The following is a 12,865-nucleotide window of genomic DNA, read 5'->3' as shown; positions in this document are numbered from 1 at the left end:
AGAATTCCAAGACCGTCTCTCTGGAATGTGGGGCCTGTCTGGGGAGTGCTAAGGCTGGGGCACAGGTGGAGAGGCCTCGGAGCTGGGCGGAGCAAGGACAGCTGCTGGCATTCTGGCTGGAGCCTACACACCGTGGCAGCTGTCGCTCCTGCAAACATCATTGCTGATACTTCCATGTCCTTGTGGCCCCCTCTTCAAGGCCAGTGCCACTCAGTGTGCTGGCTGCAGCTCTGGCCTGCACTAAGCTGACAGCCACCAAGCCTCATACTTCCATTCTGTCGGGAGGGAAAGTGGGTCGCTGGAGCCTCTGAGGTTCAGGAGAACTGGAAACTATACCCGCCTGGACCTGCTTCATCAGACAGAGCCCCAGCCTGGGAGCCAGGTGGCTCTGCTCTCTGCCAGCCTCACTGGATGACCTTGACAGGCCCCTGTACCTCTCTGGGTGCTGGAGTCTTACCTGGCGAATGGGTGAGTGGAAGGAGAATAGACGGTGTGTCCCTCAGTCCCAGAAAATCAGTGTTGCCAGCATGAAATGCAAATGAGTAGGCACACGGACTGGTACTGCAGCCCCTGAGCCCATGTAGCATCCTGCTTCTCCCCGACCAGAGCCAAGAAGGAGCTGCACCCCTCCATGGCCTAGCACGGAGCCCTATTCTCTCCAAGCACGGGAACTCTCAGCTGCCAACTGAACTGGGTGATCAAAGCCACAGCCGCCAGGATTCCCGGGCCACCACCCTTTCCAGACGCTGAATCATCTGGACATCGGCAGTCATAGAAAGGAGTCAATGGGCCCGGAGCATGGTAATCTCTAATCTAATCTAACCCCTCTGGCAGAAGACAGTGTACAGGGATGGGCAGAGCACAGCCTCTGGGATAAGGCAGGAAATGGTGTGGAGCATCACAGCCCCCCAGGGAATGAAAGCCAAACACCAGGCCTCCAGGGAGCAGGGTTTTATTTGCATTCCCTAGGACAGGGCTGGAGGAGGCAGTCAGGGAAGGACCACTGTCAGTCGAGGACACACCCAAGCTCACATGCTGGGGACCCTGGCCCCTCACCCCCACCCCAGGGCCCGGCTGGAGTCGCCATGTGGCACAGGCAGCTCTGGGAGAGGGTTGGTGTCTACTCCACCCCCTTCATGAACTCCAGGAACTCTGTGGAGAGAAAGATAGGCCTCGGTCAGAGAAGGGGGCTGGGCAGGGTATGGGCAACAGGGATGCCATCATACACCCCCTCACCATCATAGTCAATGCGGCCATCATTGTTCTTGTCACCATCCTTCATGAGCTCCTCGATGTCGTCTTCTGTGATGGTCTCACCTGTAGCTTGAAGCATCAACTTCAGCTCATCCAAGTCGATATAGCCATCAGCATTTCTGGGGGTGGAGGACGTGGAGAGGGTGAAGGGGACCTCAAGAGCTCATGGTGGGGGCTAGAAGAAGGGAAGAAGCAGCCCCACCCATGACCACAGGAGGCAAGGCAGGGTCACTGGGAGGTGGGGTATTCCATTCCCCCACTGCACAAAATGGGAGACTGAGGTCTGAAGGTCACAAACTCTCCCCCTTTCCCCAGCTCTGTTAGGTTCAGGGTCAGAGGTCCAGGGTCATGCACTCACTTGTCAAACATGCGGAAAAGGTCTGAAAGCTCCTCCTCAGACTTTCCTTTGCTGTCATCCTTCATGCACCGAACCATCATGACCAGGAACTCATCAAAGTCCACTGTGCCACTGCCTACAAGGTTAGCGGCACAGCCATTAGTGAGGGACGGTTACAATGCTCTCAACGTTAGATCCTAGTATTGTTACTGCATCCTTGTAGCAACTCTGTGAGACAAGTGTGTTCACTGTGCCCATTTCATAGATGAGATGACTGAGGCTCAGAGAGGCAATACGGTTCCTTCAAGAGTACAGAGTAATAAGTGGCAGAGCCAGGACTCAGGTCCCCAGCAAGCGGAGGGTGATATGGGTCTGGGGCCCTGGGGGACAGAGGGGCTCACCGTCCTCATCCACCTCGTCGATCATCTCCTGCAGCTCCTCGGGTGTGGGGTTCTGGCCCAGCATCCTCATCACCTTGCCCAGCTCCTTGGTGCTGATGCAGCCATCCTCGGCGCCCAGCACAAAGATGTCAAAGGCTGCCTTGAACTCTGTATCCGAAGAGGGGGGTGTTGAGTACGGAGTGGCCAGGGCTCAGAAGTCAAGACCCTAGAAGGCCAGACCCCTGGGGCCACCTTCCAACTTGCCTATTTCCCTCCAAGACCTTTGAGGTCACAGTGAGAGAGGCCCTAGCCTCCGGGGTCCTCATGCCCCCAGCCCAGCCCTGCTGTCCCCACACATGTTCGGGCACTCACCATTTTTCTGCTCTTCTGTTAGCTGTTCTACCTAGAGAGGAAAAGAGGTCTCAGGACTCAGACTCAGGCCTTAGAAACCAACCCATTCCACAGATAGGAAGACTGAAGCCAGGAATAGGCAGGCCATTCCCAGGTCACAGTCCTCAGTCCTCCCTCCCTGCCCCTAAAGCCCTGAGGTGACCCAGCTGGCCTCACTAAGGCTGGGCTTAGGGCCAGGGTGACAGGTGGGCGCTCCCTCCAGGGCCAAGGTGACCCTGAGTAACAATAGTCAGTGACCACTCACTCAATGCCCTTTTGCCCCCCCTTCCGAAACCCAAGCTGAGTGGCTTGAGGGACAGCTGTCTCTCAGGTTGGGACAATAAAACCAGTGTGGGGATGGGCAAAGCCACCCACAGTAACCTGACCGGGATAGCCACTGGGCTATTTTTAACGGGGGGACAAAGTTAAACCTGGTGATTGTTCTGGGGACTCTGGCATGCAGGGGGTGGGGCAGCGTTATCTGGCCCCCTGGCCTGCTGGTGCCTCAGGAGCCAAAATTAGTCCCCAGCCCCGCCAGACCTTGTATGGGCACAGGGTGGAGGGCTGCCCCCCCCTCCAGATCCATGGACTCCTGCGGGATAGGCAGGGACGACCCCAGAGCCAGCTGTAGCTCTTCCCTGCCCAGGAGGGGGGCTGCCCTCCCAGGGCAGAGGGAGGGGTTCCCTTGGGGGCAGCTGTCTATGCCGAATGTCCTTGCCTCTGGGCCAGGGGGAGGTCAGCAACACCCCCCTCCTTTGAGCGACTAGCATCTAAAACCCCTCCGTGCCCCCAGGATGCTGCAGGAACTTGGGATGACCACACTCCAGCCCTAACCCCTGGCTGAACCACCAAGCCTTGAGCCTGCCAGGCCTGATACAGGCTGGGACCCTAATTCTTTATTCCTGTTTCCCTGTCTCTCCCCTGTGGCCAGTGCTTCCCTGCCTACCTCAAACTTCAAAGCCCCTTCTCCAGCTTAGGATTCCAGCTCTCCAGCCCCTTCCTCAAACTCCTGTTCCACCCTCCACAGCATCTTCAGCCATGCAAGGAACTGGAGGTGGGTGGGGGATTGTGAGTGTGAGAAGCAGAATGTAAGGGTCAGGAATGGGGGCGGGGGACAGGGAAACAGCAGCAGAGACAGAGGGACAGCTTGGGAGGAACAAAGAGATGGAAAAGAGTAAGAAAGGCAAAGGTCCAGAACCCACAGACACAAGTGAAGGAAGACGTGGCCAGAAGACAGTGACACAGGTACAGGCACTTGGAGATGGGAACAGACACAATGCTAAAAGCTGTGATCTTCTCCACCCACCTGCCAGCTTCTCTCCAGACCCTGAACCCCTCACTCCTTCCACACCCTGGAACTGGAACGCCAGATCCACTGTCCCCTTGAGGCCCTGGGCTGAAAGTGCACGGGCCCTCTCCTGGGGGCCCTCTCCTGGGTCCCTACCACTCCGGTGCCCGCCCCCCCATACTGAGCTGAGTGAGCCCTCAGTGGGCCCACCCACCCCAGCCCTGCCCAGCCCAGTCCCTCACCGCAGCCTTGTAGATGTCATCCATGCTGGCGGCTCACAGGGCAGACTGCTGGTGTTGCCAGCCAGTCCTGGGCTTAAATAGCCCTGCCCCACCACATTCCGGCTGGCCCAGCCCACCCCTGCTTGTAGTCTCCTCCACCCCCTCCCCCAGCCCTGGTGATCTCAGGCTGGCCTGAGTCCCTGCGTCCTCTGCTCAGTTCAGGGAGCAGATGAAGGGCTGCAAGGACCACATCTTTTCCGCCTCTGTTCCCCATGGCCCCCAGGGGACCCTCTGGAAAGGTTTCCTGAATGAATGAAAACATGAGCTGAGGACAAGACAGGTGCTGCAAAGTAGTGGACCCCAGGCCAGGCTCCTGTATATGGTAACTCCTATCTGATGAGGTGGGCAATGTTAATCACAGTTTTTAACTGAGGAAACTGAGGCTCCTGGAAGAGCTGGTGACTTGCTCAAGGTATGACCGACTTGGCAGCCCCTGCCTTAAGCTAAGCCTATTGGGGGACGGGGTGGGATGCTGGCCGGCAGTATGCAAGGAGAGGCTGTGCCAAGAGAAGCTTCAAACACCAAGCTCAGAGTATGGTGCTGTGGAACTCTTGAAGAAGGAATTTTTTTTTTTTTTAATTTTTAGAAGTTTATTTACTTTTGAGGGAGAGGGAGAGAGAAGGCATGCATACAAGTGGGGGAAGGGCAGAGAGAAAGGTGAGACACAGAATCCAAAGTAGGCTCTATGCTGTCAGCACAAAGTCTGATGCGGGACTGGAACCCACAAACCATGAGATCATGACCTGAACCGAAGTCGGAGGCTTAACCGACTAGCCACCCAGGTACCACCGGAGAAGGAAGTTATTGATCCACCTTGGTACAGAGTGGTCTAGAGCCAGCCAGGGGTGTCAGAGGATCTATGCCCAAGACCTCTCATCTCCCCAGGGAGTGCTCTGGCACTAAGGAACCTTCACTTAGTCATTCAATAAACACAGATGCCCCATCTGTGCTAGACTATCCCCCTCCAGCTGGGTTATCATCTCCCTCTTCAGGGTCTGGGCTTTCCCAGTTAGGATTCTATCTCTGTGCCTGTGCTTCTCCCATCCCAGCTTCGTAGTTTCTGGGTCCAGGGCCAGTCTGTCACCCCCACCTTCTGAGCTCTGGAAGGTCACCATCTGGGAGTCTTGCACTTGATGGCCAGCACATATCCCTTCATGCAGAGCCCCCACTTGATAACCACATCAGCTCCCTGCCTTGAGTGCTGGGCACTGCATTGATTAACCCAGTATGATAGAAGAGATCTCCAAGCCTTGGAGAGATTAAGAACCTCTGTCCAGCTTGGGCTCTAAGCACAGCTCATATGTTTCCTTTAACTCTCTCGTATCCTACAGGGAATGAGCCTGAAAGCCAGGTTCGACCTGCCCCTTTTCCGGAGTGGGAAACTGAGGCCAAGCGGAGCAGTGGCTTGATTGAGGTAGCCCGGGAGGTGCAGGGTCTTCTGTCCTCCCTTCCAGGGCACCGAGTGGCAATGTACAGGGTTGCCCCCGGCCCAGTGCTTGTTTTCTCCCAGGCTGCAGGGAGCGCCGCAAGACACAGATCACAAATGATGCAAACTCTCAGGCCTCTGCGGCTTGCGCACGCGCGCCTTCGGCGACTGCTGTCAATCACGCGAGAGGGGCGGGGCGAGGGCGCGAGAAGGAGGCGGGGCCAAGACGGCTGAGCGGCGCGCGATGCGAGCGAGTGGTGGGGGCCGGGGGGCGGGGGAACGCTGACCCCGCCTTCTGCTGCTGCCAGTCTGCGCCCGGCAGCAGCGGCTGCGGCAACGGAGCCGGCAACATGGCGGCGGCGGCGCGCAGGTGCGGGCCCGAACGAGAGGCCGAGCCGGTCAAGGAGGCGCGCGTCGTGGGCTCTGAGCTCGTGGACACGTATACGGTGTGCAGGGGTGCGGGCGCCAGAACTAGGGGTAGAGGCTGGAACCCGGAGTTCGAGTCGTGAGGACTGAGGGGGTATCTGGGCCCCGCCACCGGTGAGGAGGGGGTAGCGGGGGCCCCGATTTCCAGGAGAGGAATCTGGGGAAGGGGGGTCTCGGTTCCGCAGGTCCGGAAACAGGGCCCTGAGTTGGGTCCCAGGGAGGGAGCTTGGGGAAGGGATACTCTTTCAGAAAAGGAGGCTAGGGCTGGGGAGGATCTGGGGATAAAGGGGGTCTGCGGAAGACCGGCGTCTAAATGATGCGGAGGCCCTTCTAGATTCTCTAGGCCTGGAGGGGCGCCCGCCTGGGAGGACGTGACAGTGGCTCTGGGAGGGGAAGGGTCTCAGATGGATGGAACCACGAGAAAGGTTCGGGGNGTTGCAGTTGAGATTTACTTTAAAAATGAGGGGATCTGGAGCCCCAAGGCCCTAGGGGGTCAGGCAGAGACCAGAATGGGGGAGGAGTGGAGCCGTGACACGGGGGAATTGAGGTGGCCCCTCTGGACTGAAACTATCAGACCCAGGAGCCTCAGGGGTTTTCATGGCTTTGGGCCGCTGGGTGGGGAGGGCGGGCTGTCCGGGCAGCAAGCCGCCCACACACTTCAAGGCTGTGGGGGAGGTGGAGGACAGAAAAGGGGGGGTGGAGTTCCAGGCTGTGATGGAGTTGGGAAGCTTTTCTGGGTCTGGATGGGGTTGGTCGCCAAGGCTGCCGGACTGGCCCTGGGGTGGGGGCGTATTGAGCATCTCCCAGCCTCCTCTTCTTTGTTTCCTGAGGGTGGGAAGTGGTGGGGGTGGGGGGCTTTGGCTGTGCCTTCACCCCACCCCTTTGGCCCTCATCCTAACCCTCCTCCTGAGGGTCATTTCTCTGGCTCTTTTTCTTTTCCTGGGCAGCAGGAGGGAGAGGGAAGCTGCCAGGCTGGGAAGAGGGGCTGGGGGCGGATCCTGGAGCAACAGGCCAGCCCTGGAGAAATGGCTGCTCTTCCTTGGAGGCTTCAGCTGAGTTGATTATTTCTCCTCCCCCTTCCCTGCAAACTGCAGAGAGTGGCAGGACCCTGGGACCAGGGGGCCTCTCCAGGCGAGGGTTAAGGTCTCTGAGCGGATGGCTGGCTGGCATCACCCCTAAGCAGCATTCAACTGGGACGTCAGCTCCAAAAAGCTCTCATTATTCCTAGGTGTTAGGCCTTCCACATGGGTACGGGGGAAGTGGTGATCCAGGGTGGCCCTACGGCTTGTCTCCAGCTGTGCTGAGTTGAATATTATTAACACACCTACGTTGAACATTTGCTACATGTCAGGCCTTGTACAAAGCATTATTCGATTGTTAAGCCTATCAGATTTTAGGATGGAGAAACAGGCTCAGAGAATTTAGGCTCCCAGTCACTTATATAAGCCACTGCCAGGAAATGGCAGAACCAAGTTTTGAACTCAGGTCTTCCTTGACTCCAGGGCCCATTCCCTTAACCACTAAGCTATATTGTCTTCTGCTGGGTCTTGATTGTTCATCACTGCCCTTCCCCCACCCTCCCATCAGCTTCTTAGTACTTTGACTCCTGGCTCAGCAGCAGAAATCATAGCCATGAACCAGCTGAAAGCTTTGGGAAGGGACTTACTTCTAGGATATAGTCAGGGCACCTGGAAAAATATACAGTAGTGAAGCTAGCCCCACCAGACCCCACCCTGTTCTGCCTCCCTTGGAAGGGGTGGCCTTGCCTGCAGCTCAGGTTGGAGGCTGGAAGTAAAACAAAACAAAACACCCCTAAAAACTAAAGAGATGGCTTGATAGGATGGTCACCTTCTTTGTTCCTCACTGTTGGACAGAGCCACAGATTGATTCCATGTGCCTGCCAGCCAGTGCTAGGACTGTGGAGGAGGTTGAGAGGGGATCCTGCTTCTTAGGGTCAGATGCAGAAGCTAACGGGCAAGGGCAGCCTGGCTTTGCCCTGGGTGTTGGGACTGTCTGGGTGGCCCGCAGCTATTGCGGGGGGAGGATGAGGCTTTCTTTTTTGCCAGCTGGGCAAGGACTGTCGGTTTTCCCTTGTAGGTTTATGTCATCCAGGTCACTGTTGGCAACCATGAATGGACAGTCAAGCACCGCTACAGCGATTTCTATGATCTGCACGAAAAGGTAACTCTTGGCAACTGGGGATCTGGGTCTCAGGGCCTTGGGGGGCTTTTAGGCCAAATTCCCATTGTGCCACACATTAAATTTACGACAAAACTGGCTCCATGCCTGTAATGTTTAGTTTCCCGGGGAGGAAACAGATTTGAACTTGTTCCACCTGACTATAGCTATTCCAGAGCCTAAATTTTAATATCTGCCTGTGATTCCATTTCTATCTTTGTTTTTGGGGAGAGCCGCCTTTCTCTGGGTCATTTGCAACATAGGTGTTTTAAAGACATGGTACCACCCTGATTAGTTTTCATTCTGGTTTGGAAAAGATGATGGTTTTTAGGGGCCTGGAGGTATTTTCTGAATGCCTCCACAGTCGCCAGATGGAGCTCCTAGTCCGGGATTGTACTGGTATTTCTAATCCTAGTGGACTCTGATGAGGCCAAGTTCCTGATGCATTATTTTGGTCACTAATTCTGATACTGCTGCCAAGACAGGCTGTGGGAGTTGTGACAGGCACCTGTCCTCAGGCTGCTTGCCTTGGTCCTGCACCTTTGCAGAAGCTCTTGGTCTGCGGTTGATCGTGCTTGTGTTTTCTTACAGCTGGTTGCAGAAAGAAAAATTGATAAAAACCTACTTCCGCCCAAAAAGATAATTGGGAAAAACTCGAGAAGCTTGGTGGAAAAGAGAGAGAAGGATCTGGAGATATACCTGCAGACACTCCTGGCTACCTTCCCTGGCGTGGCCCCCAGCGTGCTGGCCCACTTTTTACATTTTCATTTCTATGTAAGTTCCTCCCAGGTTTCCCCCTGCGAGCCCACAACCACCACCGCTCGAGGCAGCAAACCAGCGTTCAGTCTCAGTTTCCAGGAGAGGTGGGCTGGAGTTTGACCCCGAGGTTAGAGGATATAGGAACATCCTCCTGGTGGGGACAGGGTATGGGCAGGAACGTGTTTATTGACAGATTTGCTCTAAATTAAACTGTGGCCATAGACAGGGTTTCCTTTACCACATGGCATTTTGTTGAGCAAAAACAGCCTGTGGGTGTTGAAGCTAGCTAGTTTTCCTTCCAAATGGATGGGGGTAGATTAGAAATAGCTGACACCTGGCACAGGGTATTGTTTCATTGTTGGTTTACAGCTCAGGACTAAGGAATCAGTCTGTGTTGGCAGAATATTGCCATCTGAGGGTATCTTCAAGGTCCACGGTGCTGGGTGTCCATAGATAGACTCCAGTATATGCCCTGGAGGGGCTCTGCACTCCTTTTGGAGAGAGGAACAACGTTCATGGGCTGCTAGTGACAGGACAAGTTGTCACACTTCACAGAGGGAAGTTTCAGCCGTGTGAAACTCAAACATTGAACCTAACAGTTCCACTTCTGAGAATTTACTCTAGTGGGGGAAAATCAAGTGACTGTGAAAAGGATATAGGTATGGGGCACCTAGGTGGCTCAGTCAGTGGCTCAGTAGGTTAAGAGTCTGACTCTAGATTTTGGCTTCGGTCACAATGTCACTGTGGGTGTGAGCCCCACATTGGGCTCTGTGGTGGCAGTGTGGAGCCTATTTGGGATTCTCACTCTCTCCTCCTCTCTGCCCCTCCCTAGCTTCTCTCTCTCTCTAAATTAAAAAAAAAGAAAGAAAAGGGTATAGGTACATTCCAGGACAGTAGTAAAATACTCAAGACTATCAAAAGTCCAGTGGAGGCATTTTTTTTAAAAATCAAAGGATACAACCGTGTAATCAGATATTGTGCTAGAAAGTGGTGGTGTAGCTATGGATTTATTGACACAAAGGAAAATAAGTATATTGCTGTATGAAATGAGGAGGCCATAAAATGGTCCTGTTTTTCTGATAAGAAGTTTACGTGGGTGTATTTGTCCAGAAAAATCCTGAAAGGTCATATACCACAATACTAGGAGTAATCTCTGGATAATAGGTTTTTGGATAATTGACATTTAATTGTTTTCCCTTTATGTAATGAAGATATGAAAGAATCCATTTCATTTTCAGGCATACTTTTTAGGAAGGGAACTGTGGGTTGTGGTCTTGAAGGCTCAAATAACGTTCAAAACACAACTTTCTTGAAGTACTTGCAGAGTAGGAGAGTTGAACCTTTCTTGGAGTGCTAGATGGAGCCTGGAAATTTGGTGTTAGCGCTAGTGTCGGGTCACTAAGCTTGGAGGCGCTGTGTGGAAAAAAGGGCGACATTTACAGATGACCTGTATCTGTATATATGCTTTGGATTTTATTCAGCATATACCAGCAGTGTACGTGGCTAGCAGTTTCCTGTTGTATGTATTTTTTCTTTTTTTTACGTTTTCTTTCCACATGTGAGGAGAAATTTCCATTCCTTATGTGAGGTTTTTTTAGAGAAACTGTATTGGTTAGTATTTTAGGAAATGCTGTTACTTTAAGAAAGCTTTGGTTAGCTATTAAAAGCTAAAACTTGGTAAGCAGCCCTTTGAAAGTATAATTCATCGCTTAAGACCTAGACCGTTGAGGAACAAGTCTTCTGGCACGGGAAGGCCTGGACTACTCTTCTGAGATAAGTTTGCCTGAGGTGGGCCTGGGCTGGCCCACCTCTGAGCTTCTGGTTTGAGGCATGCTCTACTGTTTGGAACATATTGGACATACTGAAATTATTGTTATCAGAAAGGCCCCTGGGGGCACCTGAGTGGTTCAGTCAGTTCAGTGTCCGACTTCGGCTCAGATCATGATCTCGCAGTTCGTGGGTTTGATCCCTGCGTCAGGCTCTGTGCTGACAGCTCAGAGTGTGGAGCCTGCTTCAGATTCTGTATCTCCCTCTCTCTCTGTCCCTTCCCCAGTTTGCTCTCTGCCTCTCTCTCAAAAAAAAAAAATAATAATAATAACAAATAAAGAGAAGGGCCCCTGGGTTGCATACATGCAAGGATTTTTAAAAAAGTAACTGACCCATCATTACCTTAAATCCTGGTTTCTCAGCTGTGGCACTGTTGACCTTTGGGGCTGGATGATTGATGTGAGGATTGTCCTGTGCACTGCTGAGCAGCATCTCTGGACTCTGCCCCCTGGATGCCAGTAGCCGCCCCAGGTTCTGGCAACCAGAATGGCCTCACGCTTTGGCAAATATTCCCCTGAGGGGCAAAATTGCACCTGATCGAGAACCACTAGATCTTCAAATGAGTTTGAACAAACAGGACCTGAAGGATTTGTCAGCCTTTTCTGTAGGCTGGAAGCTCTTAAGGGGATGTTTCTGCCGGCCGATGTCCCTTCAGCGTCCTCTCAAATTGTTCCCAACATGTTCCGCTTCTTGTGGGGCTGACACTGGGCAGGGCGGGCTCACTTGTCCTGAGTCTGAGGTTTTTTCCTTCGTTAAAATGGAATTCACATACCATAGAATCCACTCTTTTAACGTATACAATTCCCTGGTTTTAGTATATTCATATAGTTATGCAGATATCACCACTAATTCCAGAACATTCATCATTCTGAAAAGGAACTGTGTACCCAGCAGTAATCACTAATGTACTCTCTACTCTCTACACCCCATGGATTTGCCTATTCTGGACATTTAATATAATGGAATCATACAAATGTGGCCTTTGTGATGGGCGTCTTTTGCTTGGCATGATGCTTTCAAGGTCCATTTGTATTGTTCTCTGATCCTTTTGTGGCTGAGTAATATTCTCCTGTTTAGATGCACGACATTATCTGTCAGTTGACAGACACTTGAGTGTCCACCTTTTGGCTGTTTTGCATAATGCTCCCGTGAACATTCACATAGAAGTTTTTGTGTGGACCATACGTTTTCCTTTCTGTTGGGGATGTATAAAGAGTGGCCTCGCTGGGTCCTGGGGGAACTTTGACTTCTGAGGAACTGCCAAAATTTTTCCATTTGATATTCCTATCAGTAGTGTACGGGCCCTCCTCCCCCACATCCTTGTCGAACTTGGTACTGTCCACTTTTTCGCTAGCCATCTGCTAGCCATCCTTGGGTGTGAGTGGTGGTTTGTTGTTTTGATTTGCATTTCCCTAATGAGGCTGCCTCTTTTCATATGCTTATTTGTCACTTGCAAACCGTCAGTGGAGAAATGTATTCAGATATCCTTGGCACTTTATTTTTTATTTTTAATTAAAATTTTTTAAATGTATATTTTTGATAGAGGGGGAGGGGGAGGGACAGAGAGAGAGGGAGACACAATCTGAAGCAGGTTGCAGACCCTAAGCTGTCAGCACATAGCTCCATGCAGGGCTCAAATCATGACCTGAGCAGAAGTCACACCCAAACCAACTGAGTCACTCAGGTACACCTCCTTGGCACTTTAAAAAAAATTAGGTTACTTGTGTTTTTGTGGTTGAGTTTTAGGAATTTTTAAAATATATTCTGGACATTAGACCCTTTATCAGAAATGTGATGTGTAAATATTTTTCCCATTGTGTGAATTGTCTTTTCATTTTCTTGATAAATGAAAAGACACAGAAGTTTTAGATTTTGTCCTTTGAGACACAGAAGTTTTAGATTTTGATGAAGTTCATTTCATCCATTTTTTTCCTTTGGTCCTTTGTGTTTTTGATGTCCTTAGAAAGCGTTGCCTAATCCAAGGTTACAGAGCTTTACAGCTTTGTTTTCTTCTAAGAGTTTATGATTTTAACTCTTATGTTTAGGTCTTTCATCCATGTTGAGTTAGTTTTGTTTATGGTGTGAGGTGAGGGTCCAACTTCATTCCTTTGCAGTGTGGATTTTGACGGCAAGGCAAGAAAGTGGTGCATCTGTCCGTGGCCTTCTCGGAACCAAAGAATCCAGGGCCTGGGGCAGCCCAGCCTCCTGTGTTGTAGTGAGTGGATTCACCTCAGCACTGGGCTGGGTGCTGTGCTGTTTCTCTCCAGATAGCTGTGGCTCGGGACTCCTGGAATTCTCAGTGACAAACCTCATCCCAGC

General features: G+C 52.2%; 2 protein-coding genes across 5 annotated transcripts in view; one reads left to right on the top strand and one right to left on the bottom strand.

The window, feature by feature from the left end:
- Positions 1–1,007: 1,007 nt before the first annotated feature.
- On the bottom strand, positions 1,008–3,953 carry TNNC1 (troponin C1, slow skeletal and cardiac type). The gene is made up of 6 exons (XM_077749919.1): positions 3,892–3,953; positions 2,344–2,374; positions 1,993–2,139; positions 1,613–1,727; positions 1,237–1,373; positions 1,008–1,152 (listed from the first exon to the last, which is right to left on the bottom strand). The coding sequence occupies exons 1-6, from the start codon at positions 3,913–3,915 to the stop codon at positions 1,121–1,123; spliced, it is 486 nt and encodes a 161-aa protein (XP_077606045.1). The 5' UTR covers positions 3,916–3,953; the 3' UTR covers positions 1,008–1,120.
- Positions 3,954–5,682: 1,729 nt separating this feature from the next.
- NISCH (nischarin) overlaps positions 5,683–12,865 on the top strand; it is a 33,177-nt gene continuing 25,994 nt past the window's right edge. For 3 of the 4 annotated variants that reach the window (XM_077749815.1, XM_077749824.1, XM_077749831.1), the window contains exons 1-3: positions 5,683–5,802; positions 7,880–7,963; positions 8,552–8,734. In XM_077749815.1, the coding sequence (XP_077605941.1) occupies positions 5,707–5,802; positions 7,880–7,963; positions 8,552–8,734 (363 nt within the window). In that variant the 5' untranslated portion in view covers positions 5,683–5,706. Of the gene's footprint in view, positions 5,803–7,879; positions 7,964–8,551; positions 8,735–12,865 lie in introns of those variants that run through there. The other variant, XM_077749820.1, reaches the window with a different exon arrangement.

This window comes from Crocuta crocuta, unplaced genomic scaffold, assembly GCF_008692635.1.
Source record: "Crocuta crocuta isolate KB4526 unplaced genomic scaffold, BGI_CrCroc_1.0 scaffold463, whole genome shotgun sequence".
Taxonomy (NCBI): domain Eukaryota; kingdom Metazoa; phylum Chordata; class Mammalia; order Carnivora; family Hyaenidae; genus Crocuta; species Crocuta crocuta.
Note: the sequence above shows the minus strand (reverse complement) of the source record. Positions and strands in the feature narration are given on the sequence as shown.

Coding starts and splice junctions, on each gene's coding strand:
- TNNC1 (XM_077749919.1), bottom strand. CDS start 3,915: ATGGATGACATCTACAAGGCTGCG. Junction 1,374..1,612: donor CTTTTCCGCATGTTTGACAA/GTGAGTGCATGA, acceptor CTCCACCCCCAG/AAATGCTGATGGCTATATCG. Junction 1,153..1,236: donor TGGCCGCATTGACTATGATG/GTGAGGGGGTGT, acceptor TTCTCTCCACAG/AGTTCCTGGAGTTCATGAAG.